Genomic DNA, 26,233 nt, shown 5'->3' with positions numbered 1-26,233 from the left:
CTGTTTCAATAATTTAGCATAGGTCTGTTTCGTTTTGTCCATTTACGGCTAAGTTTGTCACAAGTTATTTAATATTACATAAAGTTTTTGTTTTGTTTTCTTTTTGTTTTTGTTGTTGTCTGTTTGTTTGTTTGCTTGCTTGGGTTTTGTTTTGCTTCCCAGTTTTGTTTTGTGCTTCCTAATTGCAGTTCTTATTTTAATCTACATTTCTGCATTGCAGTTCCTGTAACTGTCCTACTTGTGAACACTGACAAGTACAAGTTGTAATGTTGTAAATTATAATAAAAATTGAGTTAAAAAAAAAGAACATTAAAGTCGTACATGTCTCATAAAAACAGGACAAAGACTTGAAAAAGTCGTGTTTTTCCTTCCAAACCACAGCTCTTCAATCTGTATAAAGAATGAAAGATGTAAGTTTATTAGACAAAGTGCTTGAAATCATTCAGTGTTTCATCATCTGTTCAGAGCTGAAGAAGGTTCAGAATGTAGAAGTTTAGAAAATGGAAACTCCAAACAGCTGAAGCCAACAGGAAGCAGCTTCAAACAAACACAACAAGAGAAAAAACTCTGAATGTTTCACATTAAAGTCGTACATTTCTCATAAAAACAGGACAAAGACTTGAAAAAGTCGTGTTTTTCCTTCCAGGAACCACATGGCTTCACTTTTAAAGGTGAAGTGTGACAGAAATGGACATATTTGAAGTCCAACACCTTTTTCCAGTCACATTATTAAAGCAGACAAACTACAAGCTCATTTTCATTCCAACAAGTCATCTTCTGACCTGGACTAACAACACTGGTCTCTATGTGCAGCTGGCTGTGAGACCAGTGCTCAGGGAGCGTCTACAAAGTGCAACACTGAAAGAACATCACACACTCATTTGCTTCCAGCACTTTCACACAAACATCTACTGTCATTATTGTCACCAAACTCTGTGGATCCTTTATTGCAAATTCAAATGGGATCAAATGGTCAGACAAAAGAGGGTTATGAGGAAATATGATGAAATGTTGTGTATTAGCAGCAAGTTATTGAATCTTTTTCCTCAGAAACCAAACAAAATGATTGACAAACATGTTTTTACAAACTCAGTGTTGGACTTGGATCAGCAGGATAAGCTGATGTTTAAAGGCATTTGAGTCTCGCTGTATGAGAGTCCAGTTCTTACTCAATATTTATGGATGATGTTCTTTCAGTGTTGCACTTTGTAGACGCTCCCTGAGCCTCACAGCCAGCTGCACATGGACCAGCTGACATTACCCAGCATTAGAGGCGGCTGTAAAAAATTCATGTTCCCATTTAAATGGTTTTAATTTGAATAAAACGATGTTGATTCATTCAATCCTGAATCGATGTTTAATATAAATGTATTTTGCCAGAATCTCAGGTTAAAGCTCACAAACTATTTCAACAAGCAGCAAACAGCTAAAACAGTAAATGAGAGCAGCTAAACACACAAAGATGGAAACACAGAGCGTGGATCGTTCACTCGACGGCACGTACACGGACACGCCGTCGGGGCTGAAAGTGGACAGCTCACAGATCCTGAAGCTGCAGGTTTCATCTGTCTCCAACCAAAACTGAGTGAAGCAGCAGCAAAAGAAGATCCAAACTCTGCTTCACGTTTGATCAATATGCTCATGAATTCTCTCTGACTTTGGCTGTTCCTGCCTGCACAGCTCTCTCTCTCTCAGTGTACTCCAAGAACAGCTTCAAACATCTGTTTCTGCATCATTCACTGTTTATTAGCCACCAGTCTGCTGTTGTGTTCAGTGCTGTCGGCCTCTGACAGTAAAGCCTCATTTCTGCTGTTCCATGGAAACTTTTTAAAATGATGACAGATTACAAACTCTCAGCTGTGTCTGTAATCAAACCTCTGTAACTTTGCTTCACTTCAGCAGCATCAGCTCATGTTCACATGTTGCTTCATGGTTTGCTTCAGTTTTTGATCGACTGCAGAATATTTTGAAGGTTATCTGCTATAAAAAGCCAGAAGAGGAAAATCTGCTTCATGTGTTTCTGTTTGATCCTCAGTGACTTTGACACAAAGGCCTCTGCTGTGATGATCACACCTCTGATCAAGTCTCACAGTGTCACAACTGATAAATGATCAGAGTTAGAATATTTCTGACTGTCTGCTGTGTGCCGTGACCTTTGACCTGCTAAAGACAGTCAGCTGTGGATTATTCATTGTTGTGTCTGATACTTAGAACTGTGAGGAAGAAGCTACACAGTTAATCAGGGTCCCCTCTCTCTGAATCAGGAAAGGTGGGCAGGCTGCGTGTGGGCCGCGGGCCATACGTTGAGTATCACTGTTTGAAATGTGAACATTGTTCTGCTGCAGTCAATGGACTAAACCAGAGAAGAAGAAAACAGACTTTACCATGAAGATCCTCAGTGTGGATCAGTATAATATCAGCCTGATGTCTGCAGTTTAGTGTCAGCACAACTTTCACATCATATTCATCTCAGCACAACTAAAACATGCTGACTGACCCCAGAGTTTCAAGTTTACATCCTGGACTCTCCAGGAAACCACACAGATGCTTCACTCCTGGATCCTGCAGGTTGTTGTTCCAGCTCAGCTCCAGCTCTCTCAGATGGGAGGGGTTGGACTTCAGTGCTGCTGCCAGATAATCACAGCTGATCTCTGACAAATCACAGCTCTCCAATCTGTATAAAGAATGAAAGATGTAAGTTTATTAGACAAAGTGCTTGAAATCATTCAGTGTTTCATCATCTGTTCAGAGCTGAAGAAGGTTCAGAATGTAGAAGTTTAGAAAATGGAAACTCCAAACAGCTGAAGCCAACAGGAAGCAGCTTCAAACAAACACAACAAGAGAAAAAACTCTGAATGTTTCACATTAAAGTCGTACATTTCTCATAAAAACAGGACAAAGACTTGAAAAAGTCGTGTTTTTCCTTCCAGGAACCACATGGCTTCACTTTTAAAGGTGAAGTGTGACAGAAATGGACATATTTGAAGTCCAACACCTTTTTCCAGTCACATTATTAAAGCAGACAAACTACAAGCTCATTTTCATTCCAACAAGTCATCTTCTGACCTGGACTAACAACACTGGTCTCTATGTGCAGCTGGCTGTGAGACCAGTGCTCAGGGAGCGTCTACAAAGTGCAACACTGAAAGAACATCACACACTCATTTGCTTCCAGCACTTTCACACAAACATCTACTGTCATCATTCATGTTTCTGCTCCTCTGGATTCACACGGAGCCTCTGCTCATGCCGTTGCCATGGTGAATCATAGTATGTGGCTCCATAACTCAGACTGAGCATGCTCAGAGCTGATTGGCCCGACTCTGATCAGCTGATCTAGAAGAGGAAACTCTGCTATATGTACATTATTACATCTACACCTGAATCACAACACTCACACAAATATATCAACTGTGTTTAATATTTTGGCACGTAGATCATTTATGTGCTTCAGCTCTTCTAACATTTTACCACCAACATGTTTCAAAAGGAGCAGCTTTTACTTTGAAGGCCAGCTGTCTGTGTTTCCTGTTTTCATTGTTGGATAATGAAATAAGTCGATGCTTCAGTGCTTTGAATTGTGTTACACAAAGCAAAGTTTTCACGTTGTTCAGGCAGAATCGAGCGTTGAAGAATGAATTCACACGTCAATAAACATTTTCATCAGCACAAGCAGGACAATGAAAGCAGGAAATACCCCAAACTGCCATTTCTCATTCTACAACTTCAACAACTGCACATGAATTATACTTCATACACAGACCCACAGTCTCTGATTGCTCTGAAATCTCACTGACAGCCAATAGAAATAAAGAAAAGTCCAGACTGACAGTCTCTGTGGGGTTAGGCAGTGAACTGCTCACGCTGCGTTCAAGTGCATCACAAACTATTGGAATTGGATCCAACTTTGTGAAGCAGATTTCTTCTCAGCTGCTGTTTTGAACATTTCCTCATGAACTGTATTAAACTCTGTAAATGAACTGAGAACTATTTCTACATTTGAAACTATGGATTCATTTTCCCGTTCACTTCTGTACGTTAGTGTATAAATGAATGTTAGACTGGGCTCCATGGAAACACTTGGACTGGTCTCAGCTGCCTTCTTTCTGTAGTCCTTTCTCTTCTCCAGCTTCTGTTTGAAATCCTCTCACAGAGCCTGAAACCTGCTTTGCTGTCATGTTTGGGCCTGTGTTCCTCTGCTTTAACACAAACCTCACCACAGCAGCTGTGTGGGTCGTCTCTGTAGCAGCCCGATCAGCTTCTGATACATGAACATCATCACAGCTCCTAACTTCACCTTTATTAGCTTTGACATTCATGTCTTTCTTTTCTCTGTCTGTTTCCACACAAGCTCAAAGTCTCTGCAGCCTGTTTTTATCTGCTATCATCAGATCTCCAACAGCCTCATTCACATCCCTCACACACTCTACAGCCTCATCAGTACTGACTTCATCTTCACTGACTGATGGAGCACAACATGAACCTGTGGAGGCTGAAAAGCTGTCCTGTCAAACATCTCCCCGTCACCACTCCACTTCTGTCAGCCTTTAAATGAACCCTGCTCAAGTCTGTCACTTCTATTTGCAGCCAAGAGGAAAAACTGTTGTTCAGTCGTTTGGAAAGACACAACATTTCTGAAAGCACTCAAACTTCTTCACATTTGTCTTCAGACACATCCTGAACATTTAGGAACTAAAGAACGTTTCAAACATCAATCAAAGATCTGAAATATAGAAAAACAACAACAGCTGCAGTCAGTGAACTCACCTCAGAGTCTCCAGTCGACAGTTTGGACTCTCCAGTCCAGCACACAGAAGCTTCACTGCTGAATCCAGCAGCTTGTTCTCACTCATCTCCAGCTCTGTCAGATGGGAGGGGATGGACTTCAGAGCCGAGGCCACAACTTCACAATGAGTCCCTGAGAGTCCACACCGAGTCAGTCTGTGATCACAGAAAATATAAAATGTGTTATTATAAAAGCAGAAAATCTGCATTATAAACACAGACTGAATGTATATGAAGACAAAACAGAGTGAGGTCATAATCTGATGAACATCTGCTCTTCACATCTGTGCTTCAGCTCCTCTTACTGTGTTTGACATGACACAATGATTCAGTCTCTCTCAGACCTGCAGACTTTTAATGAGAATCTTTGTTTGGATTTAATCTGCAGTGAAGGAGGAAGATGGTGTCACATTTAGGCTTCCATAATGTCCACAGTCTGTCACTGAGATCTGATCCAGAGTCAGAGTGAAGACACACATGTGGACTGTTTCCTGTCTTGAATCCAGAACATTTTGAATGAGCTCAGCTCAGTGAAGAGTTCCAGCTGGAAAGACGATCTCTGTTTGCTACCTGCTGCTGTCAGGTACGACTGTTCACGTCCACACTCAGGAAAAATCTGCTGACTGTCACCAAACGGAGCAGAAATCTCATCACTGGACAATAATGATGAATGAACTCAGAGCTGCTGATATCACATCTGATTTCAGGGGAACTAAACACAGAAATGATTGGCTCGTTTTAGCTTTCTGAGCCATTAGTCTGCAGGTTTATCACTAGTTGGCAGAAACAGACTTGTATTAATGTTCAGCGCTTCAGTGTTTATGACTCCAGATCCAGGTGACAGCAAGTCAAAATGATGTTACCTGTCTGTGTCCAGCAGCAGCCTTTGAATATTGTTATAAACTCACATGGATCAGTTTGTCTTTGATTGGTTTGTAAAGTTCAAATTCATTTATATTCATCAACTCTAAATGAAAAATGTTTTTCTTCTTCTATGTTTATTATTAGAGTAACAAATTCTTATAGTTTCCTGTTGTTGAGAATTTCAGTGTAAAACCACTCGGACCTGTGCATCACTGCACACTGTGAAAGTATTACTGCAGTTTAATCTATAATCCTAATCAGTGTGTTTACTGGACTGTAGTCAGACCTCCGTTATACCAAAGGAAACACTGAACGTCTTCAAAGTCACAATAAATTTATAATAAATGCTAATAAATACTGGAGTGTTAGAAAAGATGCTTCCAGCGTGTTTGTCTTTGATAGGGTTTATTCTGTTCGTCTATTGTCTGACCACTTGGGGGCGCTTTTGTCTCTTTTGCTCTGAGCCTTGGGTTTATTCAAACTGATTTTAATAAACTATTTTATGCAAGTTGAAGCTTCATCTCCATCTCCAGTGGTTGTTGCATATTTTATGACTATATTAGTAACAGTCAGAGAGTTTAGAGTAAATTAGATCTTCACGTTTGATTTTTGACACAACATAAATGGTGAGCCAGTGTCAGAGGAAGTGACAGCATCCACCGAGGACCGGGGGGAGTGGGAGGACTGGGGGACCAGGCCAACAAAAAGGTGATCACTGATACAGGTCAGCAAACATTTGCTCATTTGGTGTCTTAGAGCAGACTCCGCCCAGCTTTGTCGTCCATGGTTGCTCTTTCAAAGGAATCTAGTTACATATTATTTTACTTAATGATTTACTGACACCACTGACTATGCAGGACAACCCCACGTCTGGAGCCAGTGCACATGTGCACAGTCTGTAAATTTATCCAAGTCACACAAGCATTTTGAAATAAGTCCTAATCAGTCCAAGAAAAACAGTCTTGAAGGGTCTGGATGGACTCGCTGACCACACCAGAACCAGCACTGAGGTTTAGTTCTCTTTAAGACAGATTTCATGATGGGAACCAAATAAAACACATTTCAGTCAAACATGCCACAGAGAGCTCTACAGAAAGATTTATTAGGTTCCTTGATGGAGCCATAACAAACGTCAGCGAGCGACCTCCCAACTGTACATTGATTAAAATGACAAAATAAACTGGGAGCGTCTGGTGTGACGTTACTGTGGTCTGAGTGGCGACTTCCACATTCGCCCTCAGTTGAACGTACACATCAGTAACAAGGATCTGTGGAAACTCTCTTGGTAAGTAAAAAGGATGCAGGGAGGCGGATCGAAGTTCAGTCTCAGCCGTGATTCCCTCACCACCACTTTATCACCAGCTCTCATTATTTTAAAGACAGAGACCCTCACACTGGGCTTCACTAGTTACTGCTGGGTCTCTGTTATACAGAAGGCCCATGCCACATTAAGGAAAAAATAATGTCCTTAATTTCAACATTAAAGGTGAAAATGACTTTGAGAATAAAGAAGAAATGTGGAGATTTGCTGTTTCAGGACAAAGTGCCACAGCTGCTGTACTCTCTGAGTCAGTGAAACTTCAGCAGTGGTGTTAGCTAAAGAAGGGAAATGATTCCTGTTACACATCCATGTGTTATATAAACACAGTGTGGTGAAAAGTATAAAGATGCTGAAAGGATGGTGCAGAAAGCTGAAAAACACAAATCTGGAAGATTTGTACAAAATCAAATGTCTTGTAATGGACGGATGCGAGGTTATCGATGGTTCCACCTTCATACAATAAAGAGGATGGATGCTGCAAAACTGGATGATGAAATATTGGTTCAGCACTTTGTTTGAAAGCGCTTTAGAAATAAAGTTATTATCATAAGACGGTGGATCACTTTGTTTCACTAACTCATCTAAACAAAGCGTTTTGTAGAGGGGACAGCAAACCTGGCAGTTTGTCTTGAAACATCAAATCTCCACATTTCAACTTTTTTCTCCAAATACAATTTTGACTTTAACCTCGACTTTATCTTAAAATGATCGGGAATATTTTTCTTACCGTGGTCCTAAAACTCGGCCTTACTCCGTTTCCATCGAAGCAATAAGGTCAGCTTTCTTGTGCTCCACGGTAAACCTGTTCACCGTGGAGAAATCACGCTGAAGAACTCGGCAAGTAAGGCCCCTGTGAGCTCCACATCTCCAGCGTCGGGTCCCAAAAGAATAAAAGTGACTCTCGACTATACTGGCGAACCTGAAGATCTCCACAGAGCTCTCACTAAGTGGCAAGTCAGCATCCAGGTGAGGAGGATGGCTGTGAAACCAAAACGAGCCAGAATGACTCAACAATCCACTTTAAGAAAAACAAACACACAAATCACTCTGGCCCACTCACTGCTGCTACACGTCACCAACCACCAGGGATGATGATGATGATGCTGGCATCAAGTAATCAAAGCTCAGCTTCTCGTCTGGTGATGATTTCTGATCATTTCTATGATGATCGTACCAAATAATGCAGATACGACGTGATCACGCCCAACACTCTGCCAACGGGCACAGACTGACCTCTTCCTGCTGTGAGTCGTCCCTGTCAGAGCCTCGTCCTTGTGACTTGGTGATGCTGTGGTGTGTTCGTGACCTCACACGCTGTTTGTGGGACTTTTGTTGTAAAGGGGCGGAGTCACGAGTGGTGACAGTATAAAAATAATGACCTGCAGTGACCTTTGACTCTAATTTTGGATGTATGCTGGCACACTGCTGTCCATCTCAGCTCTTTAGTACAGAGGAAAGAAAAACTAAAGAACTGAAGCACATATGCTGATGGTGATGATGTCACAGATAATGTGATTGTTCACACGTTCAATAATTAGTTGGAAAAATTAAGAAAGTGCAATCAGAGCCCAGATAAAGACAATAACATCAGACAGAAAGAGCAGTGATCAGAAGCACAAACAGAGGCTGCGTTGGACCATCTTCACTGTTTCACACAGTTTCACTTTACTACAAACACGTTCTTTGTAAAGTCTCACTTCAGTCTTCTCTCCTAAGGAGCAATGCTAACAGACCAACAGCAGCACAGACATGAGCAACAGTCTCATTACTGTCTGCTGCACCGTGTTAACACGACCGAGCGGAAACAGCACACAGATAAAACATGTCAGACTGCAAACTCAGCGTAAGACTAAAAACCGACGACGTGGTGAAAAGCTCACAGTTACACACCCACATACATGTGAAGGTGCACTCTCCTACCAAGGTCTCTGCCAGAATAATACAAATGTAGTGTTCTGATAAAAAACAAAACATTTTTAAAAGCATGAAAACAACTCTTCACTGTGAACACAAAATAAAGCAGAATTTATTACTGTGTGACTGAGTAACTAAACTATCACTAATTGATAATATTAATGATCACATCTGGACTCACCGAGCCTTTCTGAAGTTCCTCACAGCTGCAATCAGTCGACGTTGTCCCTCTGCTGATGTTTTGTACTTCTGCAGGTCAAACTCATCCAGAACCTCCTCTGACATCTGCAGCATGAAGGCCAGAGCTGAGCAGTGGATCTCAGAGAGTTTCTTTGATTTGTTCTCTGACTTCAGGAACTCTTGGATCTCCTGAGATAATAAGATGTCGTTCATCTCCATCAGACAGTGGAAGATGTTAATGCTTCTGTCAGGAGAGGATTTTGTCTTCCTTCCTTTTAGATTCTTGATGACTCTCTGGATGGTTTCTGGACTGTTCTCTGTCTGACCCAGCAGACCTCCTAAGAGTCTCTGGTTGGACTCCAGACAGAGGCCATGAAGGAAGCGAACAAACAGGTCCAGACGACCATTTTTACTCCTGAAGGATTTTGTTAGTGTTTCCATCAAAAAATCATCCAGAGATGACTCTTTGTATTTTTTTCCCAAGAAGTTCTTCAGCACCTCTGACTTCCTGTTGGTGAAACAGTGGAACATGTAGACTGCAGCCAGAAACTCCTGGATGCTCAGATGAACAAAGCAGTAGACTGGTTTCTGGAAGATCACACACTCTCTTTTGAAGATCTCTGTACAAACTCCTGAGTACACCGAGGCCTCTGTCACATCCAGACCACACTGCTCCAGGTCTTCTTGGTAGAACATGATGTTTCCTTTCTCCAGATGTTCAAACGCCAGCCTCCCCAGCTTCAGAAGAACTTCCCTGTCAACCTCCGTCAGCTCCTGTGGACTCGTCTCATGTCCCTCGTGGTACTTGTTCTTCTTCCTCTTTGTCTGAACCAGCAGGAAGTGTGAGTACATGTCAGTCAGGGTCTTGGGCAGCTCTCCTCTCTGCTCTGTAGTCAACATGTGCTCCAGAACTGTAGCAGTGATCCAGCAGAAGACTGGGATTCTACACATGATGTGGAGGCTCCTGGATGTCTTCATGTGGGAGATGATTCTGCTGGACAGCTCTTCATCACTGAATCTCCTCCTGAAGTACTCCTCCTTCTGGGCGTCAGTGAAGCCTCGTACTTCTGTTAGCCTGTCAACACATGTAGGAGGGATCTGATTGGCTGCTGCAGGTCGGGAAGTTATCCAGACGAGAGCCGAGGGAAGCAGATTCCCCTGGATGAGGTTTGTCAGCAGCTGGCTGACTGATGACTTCTGTGTGACATCAGACAGCAGCTTCCTGTTGGTGAAATCCAATGAAAGTCTGCTTTCATCCAGGCCGTCAAAGATGAACAAAAGCTGAGAGACAGCCAGCTTCTCTGCTGTGACCTTCTGTAGTGTTGGATGGAAAACATGGAGCAGCTCCAGAAGACTGTACTGCTCCTCTCTGATCAGGTTCAGCTCCCTGAATGAAAGCAGAACCACCACACTGACATGTTGGTTCTCCAAGCCCTCTGCCCAGTCCAGAGTGAACTTCTGCACTGAGAAGGTTTTTCCAACACCAGCCACGCCGTTGGTCAGAACCACTCTGATGGGTCTCTGTTGGTCAGGTAAGGCTTTAAAGATGTCCTGGCACCTGATTGGAGTGTCATGGAGGGCGTCCATCTTGGAAGCTGTCTCCAGCTGCCTCACCTCATGTTGGCTATGAACCTCTTCACTCTGTCCCTCTGTGATGTAGAGCTCAGTGTAGATCCTGTTGAGGAGGGTTCTACTTCCTGTTTCATCACTTCCTTCAGTCACACGTTCACATCTCCTCCTCAGACTGATCTTATGTTCATCTAAAACCTCCTGCAGACCAACATCTGCTGAAAGAAAGAAAAACAGAAAGAAAACTCTTCAATGTCTGAACAACAACAAGAAGTCCAGTTTTCAGAAATGAGTCCATCAGCAGACAGATGTTCAGTCTTACTTTGTACACAGCTGCTCTGACTGGCTGTCTGCAGTCCAGCTCTGGTTCTGGATCTTTCTCCACACTGGGGACAGGACCAGTCTCCTGATGAAGCAGACTGGTCCCAGTATGAGGAGATGCACTGTCTGCAGAACCAGTGTCCACAGCTGGTAGAGACTGGATCCTTCAGGACGTCCTGACACAAAGCACAGCAGGACAGCTGCTCCTCCTCACAGACACCACTCCTCTTCCTCTTCCTCCCTCTGTGAACACATTTCTTTATCACTAAAATCATTGACTGTCAGTGACAAACATCCAGATTTGATGACACTGTGCAGAAGCTCTGATGGTCACAGAGAAAAGTCAAAGTGGAGAAACTTGTGTTTGAGTTCAGAATCCAAGTTTCCTTTGCTGTTCCTGCCTGTCTTATTAAACACAGAGTGATCAGCCTACAAACTCCACAGTAAAAGCCTTCATCACAGAGCTGATTATGTCCTTCACTGGATGTACTGGAAGTTTGGGATCCATCACTCTGAACTGACCTTTGACCTCCTCTAAAAACTGTGGTGGAGCAGCGGTGTCACATTCAGAGCTTTCAGCTTTATTTTGAAAGAGTTCAGTCATCAGGAAGTGAACTTCTGGGTTCTGATTTCCTTTCTATTATTTTACAGAAGTGAAGAAGAAGAACTAAAAGCTTTGAAATGATCTGAGTGATATTTTTGAACATTGCCACCAAATTGAGTTCAGCCTCCAGCAGTAACTTTGTTTCATGATGCCTCCCTGATGATGTGATGTTTGATTACAAACCTGTTTATGTGTTAGACATTAATCACATGAACACAGGCAGAAAAAAGAAGCCAATGAAACAAATGACAGAAACGTGTTCATTCACTGCCATGATCCATATTTGATATGTACAGATGTTTGTAAAGAACACGTGTGCAGCGCTTTGTTCTGAGTATCTGCTGTCAGCACACAGTGCAGCAATAACTACAACCACACGTTTCTGTAGATCCTGAACATCAGCCTGGAGGAATCTGACCTCAGGTCTGCACACAGAGGAGCTTCACCTCTGGGATGATGCTGGCTTCAGCTCCTTCTACAATCAGGCAGAAGCTTCTGCACCATCAGGACACAAACAGAGAGGAGCTTCTATCCTCAGACCATCCAAGTCCTAAATCAGAACATGCTCCCCTCATAGCATCACCATCAGGGTTTAAACAGGACCTTACATCATGTTCTTGTCTCACTGTCATATTTCAGATCATACCTGATTCATTATGACGTCACACGCTGCTACACTGATCCTGCTGCTTCATTACTGCTGATATTACTCTGCTCACTCTGTTCAGTTACTCTCTTTACATCACTTTGCTCATTTGCTTTGTTCTGCTTGCACTGCTCTGTCAGTACATGCTGTGCTAATGTGGCACAAAGCACTTTAACATTACATCTGCACAATGTTTCATTATTTCATTTAATGATTGTTTCTAATGTTTTGTCCAGTCACAGGAGCAGCTCAGCACATTTCACTGTGTTGTACGTGTATGACGATGCCTGTGACAAATAAACAGCCTCGGACTCTTCAATCTTCTGCATTTCTTTGGAGATCAGCTCAGTGGCCTGTTGAGACCATCTTTCTATTTCTGATGACTCAGTTCAGATTATTATCCTGATACTTTCTTTTAAAATGTGATGAAATCATTTATCTGATGTTCTGACACAAATACACCAAAACAATCCCAAACAGCACAAACCACCACGTTACACACAGTGTAATAAAAATACAGGCAACTACAAATAAAAACACTTTAAAAATATAAACTAAAATTACAAAGTGGTCACAGAATTTCAAACACCCGTAAATGAGTCAGCAGCTCTCTTACATGGTCAGCTGAGCTCCATGATTGAAGAACATTGTTGCTGCAGGTTCATGACTGAACTCTGGAGGTTTGTTTTTGGACCAGTCACTCCTCACAGACACACAGCTGGATGCTGGAGACTGTGACCTCTGACCTCTGCAAACACAAACACATCACATGAATTACTGATTAATCTCTGTTTAAAATCTTTTAAGCAGCTGCAAACACACAAACTGGATGATGTGATGGTTTCTGTCAGTAATAGTTGTCTCAGATTAGAGTACAGACGGCTGCAGAGACGTTCACAGCAACAGAGAAGAAATCATTACCTTGGATTGCATCACTACTACGATTGATACTAGCATTATCGTACCCGGCCCACCATTAGGAATCATTTATGATGTCACTGGTAGAACATTTATAGAAACAACCTTTGAACTCTGAGTCAGCAGCTCTCTTACATGGTCAGCTGAGCTCCATGATTGAAGAACATTGTTGGTGCAGGTTCATGACTGAAGTCTGGAGGTCTGTCTCTGGACCAATCACTCCTCACAGACACACAGCTGGATACTGGAGACTGTGACCTCTGACCTCTGCAAACACAACCACATTGCATTCATTTCACATCAATTAGTACACCACAAAAGGCATGCAAGAAACACAGTATGAAGGCAAACTTCTGGCTTCAATAACATTCAACAGGTCAGGTGGAAACTTTTCTCAGATTTGATTCATGTTTTTATAGAACGATCCAGCTAAAAAAAATATACCATTAGGTCAGGGGTCAGCAACCTTCAGGACCCAAAGAGCCATTTGGAGCCAGTTTCCACGCAAAAGAAAACACTGGGAGCCACAAATACTTTTTGACATCTAGAATGAAGATAACACTGTATATACTGTTTTTTACCTTTATGCTTTGTGTGAACAACTAAGGTGTGTTGCTTATGAAATCCATGAAGTGCTACAGAGAAAATTACATGTTATTTATGTAATGAACACATTTGAACTCTTAAAGAAATATAACCAAAGGAAAGACACCCAGCTGAACTAAAATGATGTAGCAAACAAAAGCTGCTGTGAGCCGCCACCCTTATATCTCCTTTGGGCTTTTGGAGCCTTGACCTGACTTTTAAAAAATAATTGGAAAAAAAGCTCTATGCTGCTGAAAGATGAAAAATAGATATTTGCAAAATTCTGCCTAAATATGTATTTTACCTGGTTAATGTGTGTGGCGGGGCGTGGTCTGCAGCGCCGCTGCAGGGGAGGCGGACGCACCTGAGCGGCACCCGCAATCACGCCTCGCCGCCTTAACGTCTGTGCTGTTGTGTTGGTGTGTGTCGGGCTGTGAGCTGCAAAGCTACAGCCGGCTGTGTGCGTACAGCAACCGTGTGTGAAAAGTGGTCAATAAAGAGAAGCTGAAAAGCGTGTTCATGCAAACATCGTCGGGTCTGCCGTGATATGTTTACAACGGGACTTCTGCTCCTGAACCTCTGCGCACAGCGTCTGCAGGTCGGGGCTGTACGAAGTCACTTTCATCTTTACAGGACTGTAAGCTGTCGTCTGTGAGGCGTGAGCGGTGTTTGTTTTTAACATAGTTCACAGTGGAGAACAGCTGCTGACATAATGTGGATCCAAAGATCCATAATTGGCCGACCTGGGGCTGAAAGTCTCGATAAATGCACGGCGTTTCGGCGGGTACACCGGCTTCCACGAGTGTGATGCTTATTTGAGCGATGAAAAAATAAAAAAATATAATTTTATTTTTATATTTCAATATCACAAAAATCTTCTAATTTAGAACTACAAGTTAAAAAAGAACATAAATAAAATACACTTCAGCTAAATACTTCTAATTTATTTTCCCAAACCACACGGAGCCGCACTGTAAGGACTAAAGAGCCGCAGGTTGCCGACCCCTGCATTAGTGTTAGTCAATGTTGCAACTGAACTGAAAAACAAAAGATTTTGGTCAGGTCCAAAGAAACAAGGTCACTATTAATACAACACAACCCCCCCAAAAAGAGCCATGTAGACCCCGGGCTCTATGGGTCTTGTGCTCGGAGCTTGTTCCTGTGCTGCCATGATTAGTGCCTCTGTGCTGTCTTTCAGTCCAGCTTTGTTCAGCCACTGGTAGGATTTCTGGATGTCAGCCACTTCCTCTGCCTGCTGGTGGTGCAAACTGTGTTGTTCTGAGTTTCATTGGACGTCTTTGTCCAAAGCACCAGACAAAGGGCAAAGTAGATGCATTTGCATCAGCAGGAAAATACACCCCAAACTAGCATCATCATTATACAACTTTAACAACTGCCACTAAATGATACTTCATACACAGACCAGTGTTAGGTTAAGTTATGATGTCACTGGCAGAACATTTATAGAAACAACCTTTGAACTCTGAGTCAGCAGATCTCTTACATGGTCAGCTGAGCTCCATGATTGAAGAACATTGTTGCTGCAGGTTCATGACTGAAGTGTGGAGGAACTTTTTCTTTGGACCAGTCACTCCTCACAGACACACAGCTGGATGCTGGAGACTGTGACCTCTGACCTCTGCAAACACAAACATCAATAACTGATCAGTTCTCTCTGACAGCCATATGATCAGCTGATCCCTCTGTGATATTGTGTCTGCCTCATAACGCTGACAGGTCAGCCAATCATCAGCGGTTTTTTCTGTCTCTGAATGAACTCAGTTTGTTCTCAGCTCTTCTCTCTGATTCTGCTGCACTGACTTCACTTAAACTTACAGAGTTCAGATCTTAGCAAGAAAACAAGTCAATAAAAAGCAAACTCAGATCAAACAGTTTGAACCAATCACAGATCAATGATTCTGTCATGGTTATGTTGAAATGACTAATAAAGTTAGTAGTGTTCTTACATTGTTGCTGCAGGTCCATGACTGTAAGGTGGAGGTGTTTGTGTAACCCCGTCACTCCTCACAGACACACAGCTGGATGCTGCAGATGCTGCTCCGTCCTCTTCCTCCATCTTCTTGATGTCAGGGTGGAGTTAGTCTGAGAGGTAAACACACACACTCAGAGGTGCTGTTGTACTGGAAGCATCACACTGACGGCTTTCTAATGTTGGATCTTTGGCCCTAAAGTCCAAACCAGTTATTTTAGAGGCTCAAAGTCTTTAAAAAACACCAAAACCATCACATTATTTAATAAGTACATGATCAGGTGGATGAAGGAACTCAGTGTGTTTGGGATCATCATCATGGTGAGGAGCCCACATGTTACGGCTCCTTTGGAGAGAAGCTGAGGATCACTGCAGGAAGTGAGCTCATGAAACCAAACTGCTGTTTGTGAGCAGCATGACTCTGTTATTGGACCTGCTCTGTGTTCTACATATGAACAATACTTCAAATATCTGTAAACATCTCATCTTATATTTGTTGCACTTGGTCACATCTGTCTTTAAAAATAGATTTTTAATGTCACTGAGAGTTCTTTTCTAACTTTATTGATTTATTTTGGAATAAATTAAATATAAAGGTGCCAAAAACTGCCTGCAGCTTCTGCTCTGTGACAGGAAACTACTGTCAGGCTCAAAATGACTTCAGATTATTCATCACAGAGTGTTTATAGATCACAGGACACGTTACAGTTTCACTGTTGATGTTTTAGTTTTTAAAAAAATGCTGTGTTAAGGTCTTACTGTGAATCTGCGCGCTCATTGGCTAATAACTTGAGACTGACACGTGGTTATCCAATCAGCGTGCGGCCTCACACGGACATAAAACTCTTAAAGTTTGTTTCTGACGGGATTTTCAGATCAGACCTGATGTTTCTGCCTACAGCCTGTTTACCGATATAATCAATATCAGACATCAGAGCAACAGAAACCTCGGTGATCAGGACGCCGGGACTGAGAACAGGAAGTGGCTCAAACAGTTTAAAGTCAGCCTGAAAGGAGTTTCTGTCGCCATCTTTTTTTGTCGTGATAAGGGCGGGTCTTACTGTGAACCTGCGCGCTCATTGGCTAATAACTTGAGATTGACAAGTCGTTATCCAATGCGCGCGCGGCTTCTCCCAACATAAAGTAGTTTCCTTTGAAAAACCAAAGTCTGATTATTTTTGCCTCCACTGACGGAGCCTGTTGTTCCCGCCACAGAGACACAGTAATGTCAGAGCGGTGTTAACACTCAGCTGCCTCAGCACAGCTCTCACTCTCCTCCTGCTCTCTCAGCTAAACTCACTTCCTCTCTACTTACAGGAAACCAGCGCTCAGAGGAGCCGACCGGCCTCACGTTTCACCCACAGACACGAACAGCGTGGAATTATTTTATGTCATAAGAAGAAACATATTCATGTTAACACTCGCCTGCATCAGCTCCACCTTCCTCCTCCTGCTGCTCTGAACGGAGGATCAACACTTTCACTTTCAAGGTTCAAGGTTCAAGGTTCTTTATTTGCCACATGCATAGTTATATAAGTATAACACACAGTGAAATGTAGCCTGACACGCTCCTCGACATGTGCAAAAATTGGGGGGGTAGAGGAAGAACATTATATATATATATATTGGGTGAATGTACAGTAGTAGCAGCAAGCAGGTGAATTCTGTACATTAATATGAATAGACATCTGACTATTTTACAGGATAGACAATATAAACATATTTAAAATTAAAGGAATTTGAAATGTACATTGTTTCACTGCTCCTCCCTAAACACACAGTTTTTACCTTGTGTGATATTTATGGCTGTGACACTAAATCACAGCATGAAAACTTCCTGCAAATATGTCACAGGCAATAAAAGTTTCACATTAAAGGTGAAGTTATTTTTCTGTCTCATGTTCAATAAACAGTAAGCTGGGAAAACTGAAGAACAGACTTCAGACGTTCCCTGCAGAGTTTCTGCTGCTCGGTCGTCTGCATGTTGCTGAGACTGAGCTGATGATGAAGCTGTGACGGGTTTATGGCATGTTTGGTTCTGGAGAAGAGTTTTACTGCCGGTGCAGGTGAAATGATCAGAGGTTACAGCCTCTGGTTAAAGTGGAGGCAGCGATCAGGACGGCTGAGCAGCAGAGGTCTCGAGGGTCCTAAAGTGTAAAAGCATCAGTGTTAGTAACACAAAGATCACAGAATGGGATCATCCACACAACACTAACATCTAAATCCACGGCAGGAACTCTTCCAGTGTCCTGAAAAATCTGTGTGCACGATGCTGAGATTAAAATCTGTCTGCTCATCTTAATGCAATATTTACTAAAGTCTGGTAGAAGTTTTACTGATTTCCAGTCCACTTAGCAGACGTGTGGATAGGTGGTGGGTTGTAGAGCAGACTGAAAGCTTTAACTTCATCCTCTGATTAAAAACTCAGACCCACAGATACAGGAAGTATAATGCTGGTGTAAGACAGGAAACGGCAACACGGCAGCCATCTTTTTCCTCCCATGATGACCAGTGTCCCAGCAGAAGCTGGGGTTTGTTAGATCCTGTTCGATCCAGAGGAAACAGGCTAAAAGAGTCGATCAGGGGGATCATGGTTTTATTATGTGCTCGTTATGATTGAAGCTCTGGTTGTGTGTTAGAGACAGAACCTGCAGATTCCTCCACTCTGCCTCCTCCTCTGCAGGAATCAGCCTCTTGGCTGGTTTTATTCACCAACGTGAATAAAATCATCAAACTAATCCAAGTTCATTGTGAAATGCCTGAAAATGGAGGAATAAATCTGTCAGTTACCGTATAAAGTTTGAGTTTGTCAGTGTTTTACACGGAGACGGTCGTCAGATGTTGAATGTTTAGCATGAAAGTTCCACATCTGGAGAAACCTTCAAGATTAAAGCCAGTGAAAAGTGAAGAGTTTCTGCAGCAGCCGCACTTCCTGCAAATCTGTTCTTTCAAAATAAAGTGAAAAGTCTAAAATTATATTCACGACAGGTTTAAAGGTGAAGGTGGTCACATGGTTTTAGTGGAATGCCTACGTGGGCGCGTCTGAGTGATTTTGATTCAGATTCGTGCAGCGTGGAGCAGTAAACACTTGTTTTTATTCATCTGGACTCGTGAATGATTCCAGTTAGCACATTTCCAGCCAATGAAACGTAACTACAGATGAAGACAAACACATTTAAGCTGCCTGACTCTCGAGTGTGGGTGCGTGTTCCCATTTTCAGGCTGTTTTAGTTTTCAGTTTAGAGGAACGCTGCAAACTCACAAAAACTTCTTTCTTGTGAGGTTTTGTTGTCAGACTGATAAAAGCAGCAGCAGCTGGTGTTTGATGAGCAGACGTGTGTTTCCTGTTCTGTAATAATCAGCTTGTTACCATCACATAATGAACTCAGCCGTGACCAATGAGGCCGTCCTTGTGCGGTTCTCTGGCGCTGATTCTGACTGTGACCTTCACCTCTGCAGGGTCGCCTCTGCTCGTGGCTGAGCTCGTGTTTGTCAGGCTGACAAAATAAAAGCTTCTTCATTTCTGTGGCTGAAGAGGAGTCTGCTCTTCTTCACCAACAGGAAGTGAAACATTTCTCACTGATTCTGAAATCTTCACTTGTCTCACAAATTCACAGTAACACACACACACGGTTGTGTTTTCATATCCTTGTGGGGACATCTATTTGACATCATGCTCTCCTCAGCCTTTTACTCTAACCATTAAGACTGAATGCCTAACCCTGACCTGACTGTCCCTGACACTAAAACCACATTCTGAGTCTCACAAATGTCTTCAAACTTTTGGGGACGGGCATTTTGGTCCCCACAAAGACATGTAAACATGCACACACACAGGTATTAATGACCTCACAGGTTCATGTTTGGGGCTTTTAGCATTTTTGTGTGTCGCTCAGATTTAATTCACTCTTGTTTTGAGGTTTTGTGCCTTTTTGTTTCATTCTTTGTGCGTTTATTTTCTCTTTAAGCCTTTCAGGACTCGTGCTGTTGGCTTTTTCCTGGTGTGTTATTAGTATTTTTAATTTCTAAACTTATTGTAAAAGAAGGACCGATGGAACATTTATGTGAAAATAAACATGATCATTTAATGTTTTTGTCAGTCATTAAAAGATAAATCCTGGTCTTTCATTTTGCTGCTGCATTGTTCACAGAAACACATATTTTCCTGTTTCTTTCTGTTTGTGTTTTTCTGCTTTTGCCTGTTTAGCGCTGCTGAGCAGGAAACCCCAGACGAACAATGTTTTTAACATCTACAGATCATTATCCAGATATTTAATACAAATAAGCATGCCTTATTTTTGTGTTTTATACATTTGAACTCACATCTCCTGTGTTTAGAAAACAGCAGAACTTTTGTAATTGGCCCAAAAAACGAACCATGTCTGTAAGCGCTGTTTTGAGCCTTTTAGCAAATCTTGCCCTAAACAGCCTGTTGCTGTTACAAAACAGAGGAAACATAGTGGAGTCTAATTGTTGCACCGTGGAGCTCAGCTGAACTCAGTTCTGGGAGTTGAAATCAACAGAAAGTGTTTCATTTGACACTGAAACAGTTTCTTTTCCATCCATGAAGGAAGCTTTTGTATTTCACTCAGCAAAATATACAGTCTGGACTGCACAACATTTCAGACTGCATGTGATCTGTGCAGAAAAACATCGAGCTTCATGGACACACGCAGGTCCTGCTCCACTTCCTGCTGTTGCCATGGCTTTACTCTCGTCTTGCATTCAGTCTAATTACAGCTTCTTATTCAAACTCTGCACGTCACTAATTCCTGGTCTCTCCTTGTTGAATACTTTTTATCTTCAGCTGTCCTTGAAATCATTGAAAATCATACAGTTATGTCTATAAGACTTTGGACAGAAACAACTTTCTGTAACTTTGGTTCTGTAAATTACAACAATGAATTTGAAATGATACAACTCAGATGTAGTTTCAGCTTTAATTCAGTGGGTTGCATTAAAATGTGAGGAACTAAAGCATTTTTTAGAATTATCCTATGGAGCTCCGCAGGATGTGCTGTATCAAGCATGCACCAGGACGAAGGAAAGACGGGTGGACTTCCTGGTGGAGCTTGCAAGAGAGCTGGCTCACTCTCATGTAGCTGGGAAGAAGGCAAGAAAAGAACAGTTGCTTCGGACACAACCCTCCACACCGAGCCCTGGAAAAAGAGCCATGTGTCAGGTCAAACACAAATGCAAGAACAATCATGCCACTGTGCGATGTGTTCACTGCTACAGATACACATGTGGTAAATGCAGACTACAGATACCATGGCAGTGCCAGGATTGTGAGTGATTGCTGAAAATGTTGAAATGTACTCACTCACTTTTTATTATTATTTGTAAATATGTGTACAAATGGTTGGTTTTTTTGTACTGTTTTTATCAATAAATCTCAGCAACAAAGGACATACACCCATGTGCGTTGATTTCTCCCTAAGATGGCAAACTGAAACACAAGTTTCCTTGTGGCTCAGGAAACTAACCACTCCAAGTTGGTGACTTTTGGAGATTTATTTTCCTGGGTGATTGAGAATGCATCAAGACGAACACAAAAGGAAGTTCACCGCTTTTAGCAGCTCCCCCCCAGACAAACAAAGAGGCAGTTGGCAGTTAGAAATCAGCAATCATTCACACACCCCCACTCCCCTCCAGAATTCTCAGGTAACAACCTAATTTACATATGAATGACTAGCCAATTTAGCTTCCACTTGGCTGAAGCTAAAGCCTAGCTAAAAGCCTACCAGCCATTTGGCAACTCAGCCCATCACACGTCCACGTCTCTCCTTGTTTCGTCTTTTATTATGAAAGGGTTGTGTTTCCATGTTCAGTGTGTTTCATTTTGCTTCCCCTGTGGTGTCAGGTTCATTTGTGTCAGCTGTGTTTCCACTTCCCTCCTTTCTCTTCTGTGTATTTAAGTCCGCTGTCTTCCTCTGGGCAGTGTTGGTGCGTTTTCCTCCGTTCACGTTATTCCGGGTTTCAGGTTATCTCCTGATTCTGTTTAGGTCCATGTTCATGTTCATGTTTTTTCATCAGAGTTTCTCGCATGCACCTCCTCGGATTCATGTTCATGTTTTCTTGTCATAGTTGTCATAGTCATACCGAGTTATTCTCAGGATAGGTTTTAGTTTTAGTTTCCGCTCCTGTTTGCTGGGCCTTGTTTTGTGTTCGTGTTTTTCAACCTAATAAATGGTTTGTTTTTTTGTTAAGATTCAGTTCCATCTCTCCCTTGTCTGCTTCCGGGTTCATATTGCAATCACATCAGCCACAGTGACAATAAACTTATTTTGATTTTTAACTTTCTTTAGTTTTTCAACAATATTATGTATATATAAACATTTTGCATCTTACAATATAAAGCCTGGATCCTGCACATATTGCACTTTGAACTTGAACTGTGTTGTCTGTTTATTGGAGATTGTACTACTTGAATTCATTATCCTGGTGATATAACACATTAATTCTCCATTTGGAATCAATATAGTATATAATACAGTATCTGTCTATCCATCTATATAGCTATTGAATTGAACTGGAGTGAATGGAAGAGAATTAAATAATGGATTTCATGTTCATGTTTATCTATGTTGTAACAGTGACGACTTGAGACATCTGTTTGGCCGTATATGAAGAGAATTAAATAAAATTTAAATGAAAATGATATTAACTGTATTTATACATTTTCTATTTTTGGATGAGACACTGTCAGTGTGCTGTTATATAACTCAGGTATTTTTAAGGCCTGACTGGTGGCATTGGTGCCCATTGCTTTACTGTGCTGTTGGATGTGTATGTGGGCTATCCCTTGTACCTGACATTTGATTGGGCATCACTGTGTTGCTATGGTATGATCCTGGTAGTTGTTGTTAATAAAACAATAACAAATTCAAATTCAAACATTGCTGCATTCTTCTGTCACTGAGGATTCCAAACCTGCACTCAGTCTCCTCATTACTTTGGTATTGAACAGACAAACTTTGGAGCTCCTGCAAACTTTATGCACAAACTGCAAATATTTTACACAAATCTGCGACTGACAACAAGCACAGAGACTTCAAACAATCACTGAAGTAAGGACTGAAAGATTTACTTTAAAACAATAATGATTAAGACCTTTTTCGTAAGGTTGTTTTCCCTTGATTGTCAGCTGTTACTGTTTTTATCTTCATATCTTTCATATTTGTCCACCTAAACAATGCTTTAATGATACAGTTTGAGAAGTTTGATATGAATTTATCCAACTGACTTGAAAATGAAACTGACAACTGTCCTGTAATCTTACACAGAGAAACCAAATCCTGCGTCTTTGCCTTGACAGACGCCTAAAATGGCTCGAGCTGTGGTAAGTTACCCTTCACTGTGTCTGTTTCTAAACATTAAATCGTGTGAATTTTTAAAGAAAAATCCAACAACAACAATAATAATATGTAACAGAGCAAAACGTCAGATGACTTGAATGTTCCTCTGCAACACAAAGTCAAAGTCTGCCTCCTCCACAGGCAAAGGAGAAGCTCCCACGCTCATCCAGTGCAGACCGTTGTGCTCTGGACAATGAAGTTCCCGCTTTCATGTTCCGACCTATCAGCGCACCTGCATGTGAGCTCCTAAGTCCACCACCTGCTGATGCCAGCCTTCAGTCGAAGGACACAGACAAGATCATGCATCCAGATTTGAAAAACGATCGTTCATCCCTGGATGATGACGTGACGTTTTTCATGTGTCCTAGCGATGTTCCTCTGCCTCCGAGACCTCCACCCACTGCAGAGGTAGGTCTCTGCAGAAAGCGCAGATATTCTACTGCTTTTTCTGTTAATGATGAAGAGGAACATTTGATGCCCAAACGCATGAGGCTGATGAGTTGGGATGTCTCTAAGTCTCCAGCTGCTGAGAAGGAGTATGTTTGCTTTACTTGTCCTGAAGACAAGAGGTCTGAGTTACCTCTCAGCTCCCTCCAAGGCCATCCACCATCACAGGTCAATAATAATGACACTGACCAGTGTACCATTCTGCTGCCTCCTGAAATCCCAGTGCCTCCACCCACTGCAGAGGTAGGTCTCTGCAGAAAGCGCAGATATTCTACTGCTTTTTCTGTGGAGGATGAAGAGGAACATTTGATGCCCAAACGCATGAGGCTGATGAGTTCTGATGTTCCAGTTTCTTCAGTTCCTCCACCTGCTGATGCCAGCTTTCATGCAAAGGACACTGACAAGATCATTAATCCAGATTTGAAAAACGATCGTTCATCCCTGGATGATGAAGTGATGTTTTTCATGTGTCCTAGCGATGTTCCTCTGCCTCCGAGACCTCCACCCACTGCAGAGTTAGGTCTCTGCAGAAAGCGCAGATATTCTACTGCTTTTTCTGTTAATGATGAAGAGGAACATTTGATGCCCAAACGCATGAGGCTGATGAGTTGGGATGTCTCTAAGTCTCCAGCTGCTGAGGAGTATGTTTGCTTTACGTGTCCTGAAGACAAGAGGTCTGAGTTACCTCTCAGCTCCCTCCAAGGCCATCCACCATCACAGGTCAATAATAATGACACTGACCAGTGTACCATTCTGCTGCCTCCTGAAATCCCAGTACCTCCAAGTCCTGCCCCTGTTGGAGTTCTAGAAACTGTTGATTTTGCTTGTGTTGATAATTAAATACGTGTTTGTGGTAATAAATACATTTTTGAGCAAATACATGTTGAGATGATTTGGTTGATTATGATGGTTATAATTATCCAAACAGTATTATTCCTAATAAGATCTTTACTTTTTCTACTTATTTTCTCCATGACCTATTTTGATGTCTATTTTGAAGATCCACTCATATCATGACAGTATGCTTATTCTCAGTAGAGTGTATAGCCACATCTGAAGAAAGAATCAATTAAAGTCACTCATTAACAACTTACCACATACGCCGGAGCTGAATTCAAGATGTAAGCAGACGTTTCACAGATATCTTGGTTGTCTTTCCATTTCCTACACTAACAGTATCCTGAGAATTGGCTTATAGAGCTGATATAAAGGTGAAATTTGATGACTTAATCGAAGCATCATCAGCTTAAATGCAAATGAATCCACTGTACTTGAGGTAACCTAACACTGACCATGAACGCCACAGTCACTGTGCGCCAGTCCAACACAGTGCTTTACTGTGAACTCACCACAGTACTGCAAACTAAAGTGTTTATCTTCCAGTCCAATCCAATCCATCTTTATTGAGAAAGCACTTTAAAAAACCCAGGACAAAACCAAAGTGCTGTACAGTAAATGAGTTAAGAACAATAGAATAAAACATAACAGTAAAAAAATAAAACACATAATACATAAAAAATGTAAACAGCCCTATATTTCAAAACAAGATAAAACAGCAAAAATAAACTAAAAAACTCAAACTAAAAACCAACATCTTACAAGGTGTCAAAGGTCAGGGTGAAGAGATGAGTTTTCAGGAGTGATTTAAGAACAGGCAGAGAAGAAGCCTGTCTAATCTCTAAAGGCAGATCGTGTCACAGTTTCAGAGATGCTGCAGCAAAAGCACGATGTCCTCTAAGTTTACGCTCAGTCCTGGGAACATTCAGGAACAGCTGATCAGCTGACCTGAGACAGCGGGTGGGTTTATAAGACTGTGGCAGCTCAGAGAGTTAAGATGCAGCTAGGTCATGGAGAGCTTTAAGAGACATTAATACCAATAAGCTGCTAACATGATGTTGTATTTTATTTACATGTCTGTTTTAGCACTTTAACATTTGCATCTGTCTAACTGGCTAACCATGCAAGACTATTGTAAGCATTGCTCTGTAATAGTGCGACATTTTGGACCCCAGGAGGTCCTTCTGTATCTGCACGATGTTTGACCTGCAGTCTTTATAGCCGCCTATGTATATTCTTTTAAACCTTTTTATTGTTTTTAAATGATAGTTACGGACCAAATGTTAAACTATATAGTTGAATATATAGTTAAAGTGTTTCTCTAGATACAGAGAAAGGTTTTACATCAAAAGGTCATCTGTCTGCATATAAAACAGAAGCTTTCATGCAGATGCACTTCCTGTTTACAGACTTTGAGGTTTAGGTAGTGACGGGGGTGATTTACTGAGCGTGTAAGTTTTCCTCCTGTCAACACACTCTACAATGCCGCCCACATGCCACTCCTGTCCAGTCTTGAAAGCAAAACATGTATGTATAGTATAAAATGGTGAAATGCTGATTTCCATGTTTCAATTGAATCACTTGATTGTAATCAATTGATTGCAGAGACTTTTGTCAAGACCCTATAGAATCAGAAGTCCCGTGAACATGCACTAATAAAAGCTGCAGTTGTAATAGGGGATAAAGTAGTGTGCACAATGTGTGTTTGCATAAGATGTCAGTAATGCATTCACATTAAAATCACAGGGTTTCTTTCTTTTTCTTATTTTTCTTACATATCATGTAAAAAAACACTCCTGCAACATTTTTTCTCTGCCACAGATTTAGGAGAGGAAGAGTCCAGCATTTCAACACCTGTGCAAATGTTAGTTTATTTGATAGGTGCATCAGTAGT

At 41.7% G+C, this 26,233-nt stretch overlaps 1 protein-coding gene across 1 annotated transcript in view; it reads right to left on the bottom strand.

Annotated features, from left to right (window-relative positions):
• LOC146548208 (NACHT, LRR and PYD domains-containing protein 12-like) overlaps window positions 1–15,784 on the bottom strand; it is a 586,500-nt gene extending 570,716 nt beyond the window's left edge. The window contains exons 1-7 of the mRNA XM_085266164.1: window positions 15,675–15,784; window positions 15,212–15,346; window positions 13,258–13,389; window positions 12,821–12,952; window positions 10,956–11,191; window positions 9,066–10,851; window positions 4,768–4,941 (exon numbers count right to left, since the gene is read on the bottom strand). Of these exons, the coding sequence (XP_085122290.1) occupies window positions 4,768–4,941; window positions 9,066–10,851; window positions 10,956–11,191; window positions 12,821–12,952; window positions 13,258–13,389; window positions 15,212–15,346; window positions 15,675–15,784 (2,705 nt within the window). The remainder of the gene's footprint in view (window positions 1–4,767; window positions 4,942–9,065; window positions 10,852–10,955; window positions 11,192–12,820; window positions 12,953–13,257; window positions 13,390–15,211; window positions 15,347–15,674) is intronic.
• Between the last annotated feature and the right edge of the window lie 10,449 nt (window positions 15,785–26,233).

Source organism: Mchenga conophoros, linkage group LG23 (genome assembly GCF_057382185.1).
Source record: "Mchenga conophoros isolate Kocher_MC1m ecotype Shallow Benthic linkage group LG23, M_conophoros_male_GT1.1, whole genome shotgun sequence".
In the NCBI taxonomy this organism is placed as follows: domain Eukaryota; kingdom Metazoa; phylum Chordata; class Actinopteri; order Cichliformes; family Cichlidae; genus Mchenga; species Mchenga conophoros.
The sequence above is the reverse complement of the archived record's forward strand: the minus strand, read 5'-3'. Positions and strand labels throughout refer to the sequence as shown.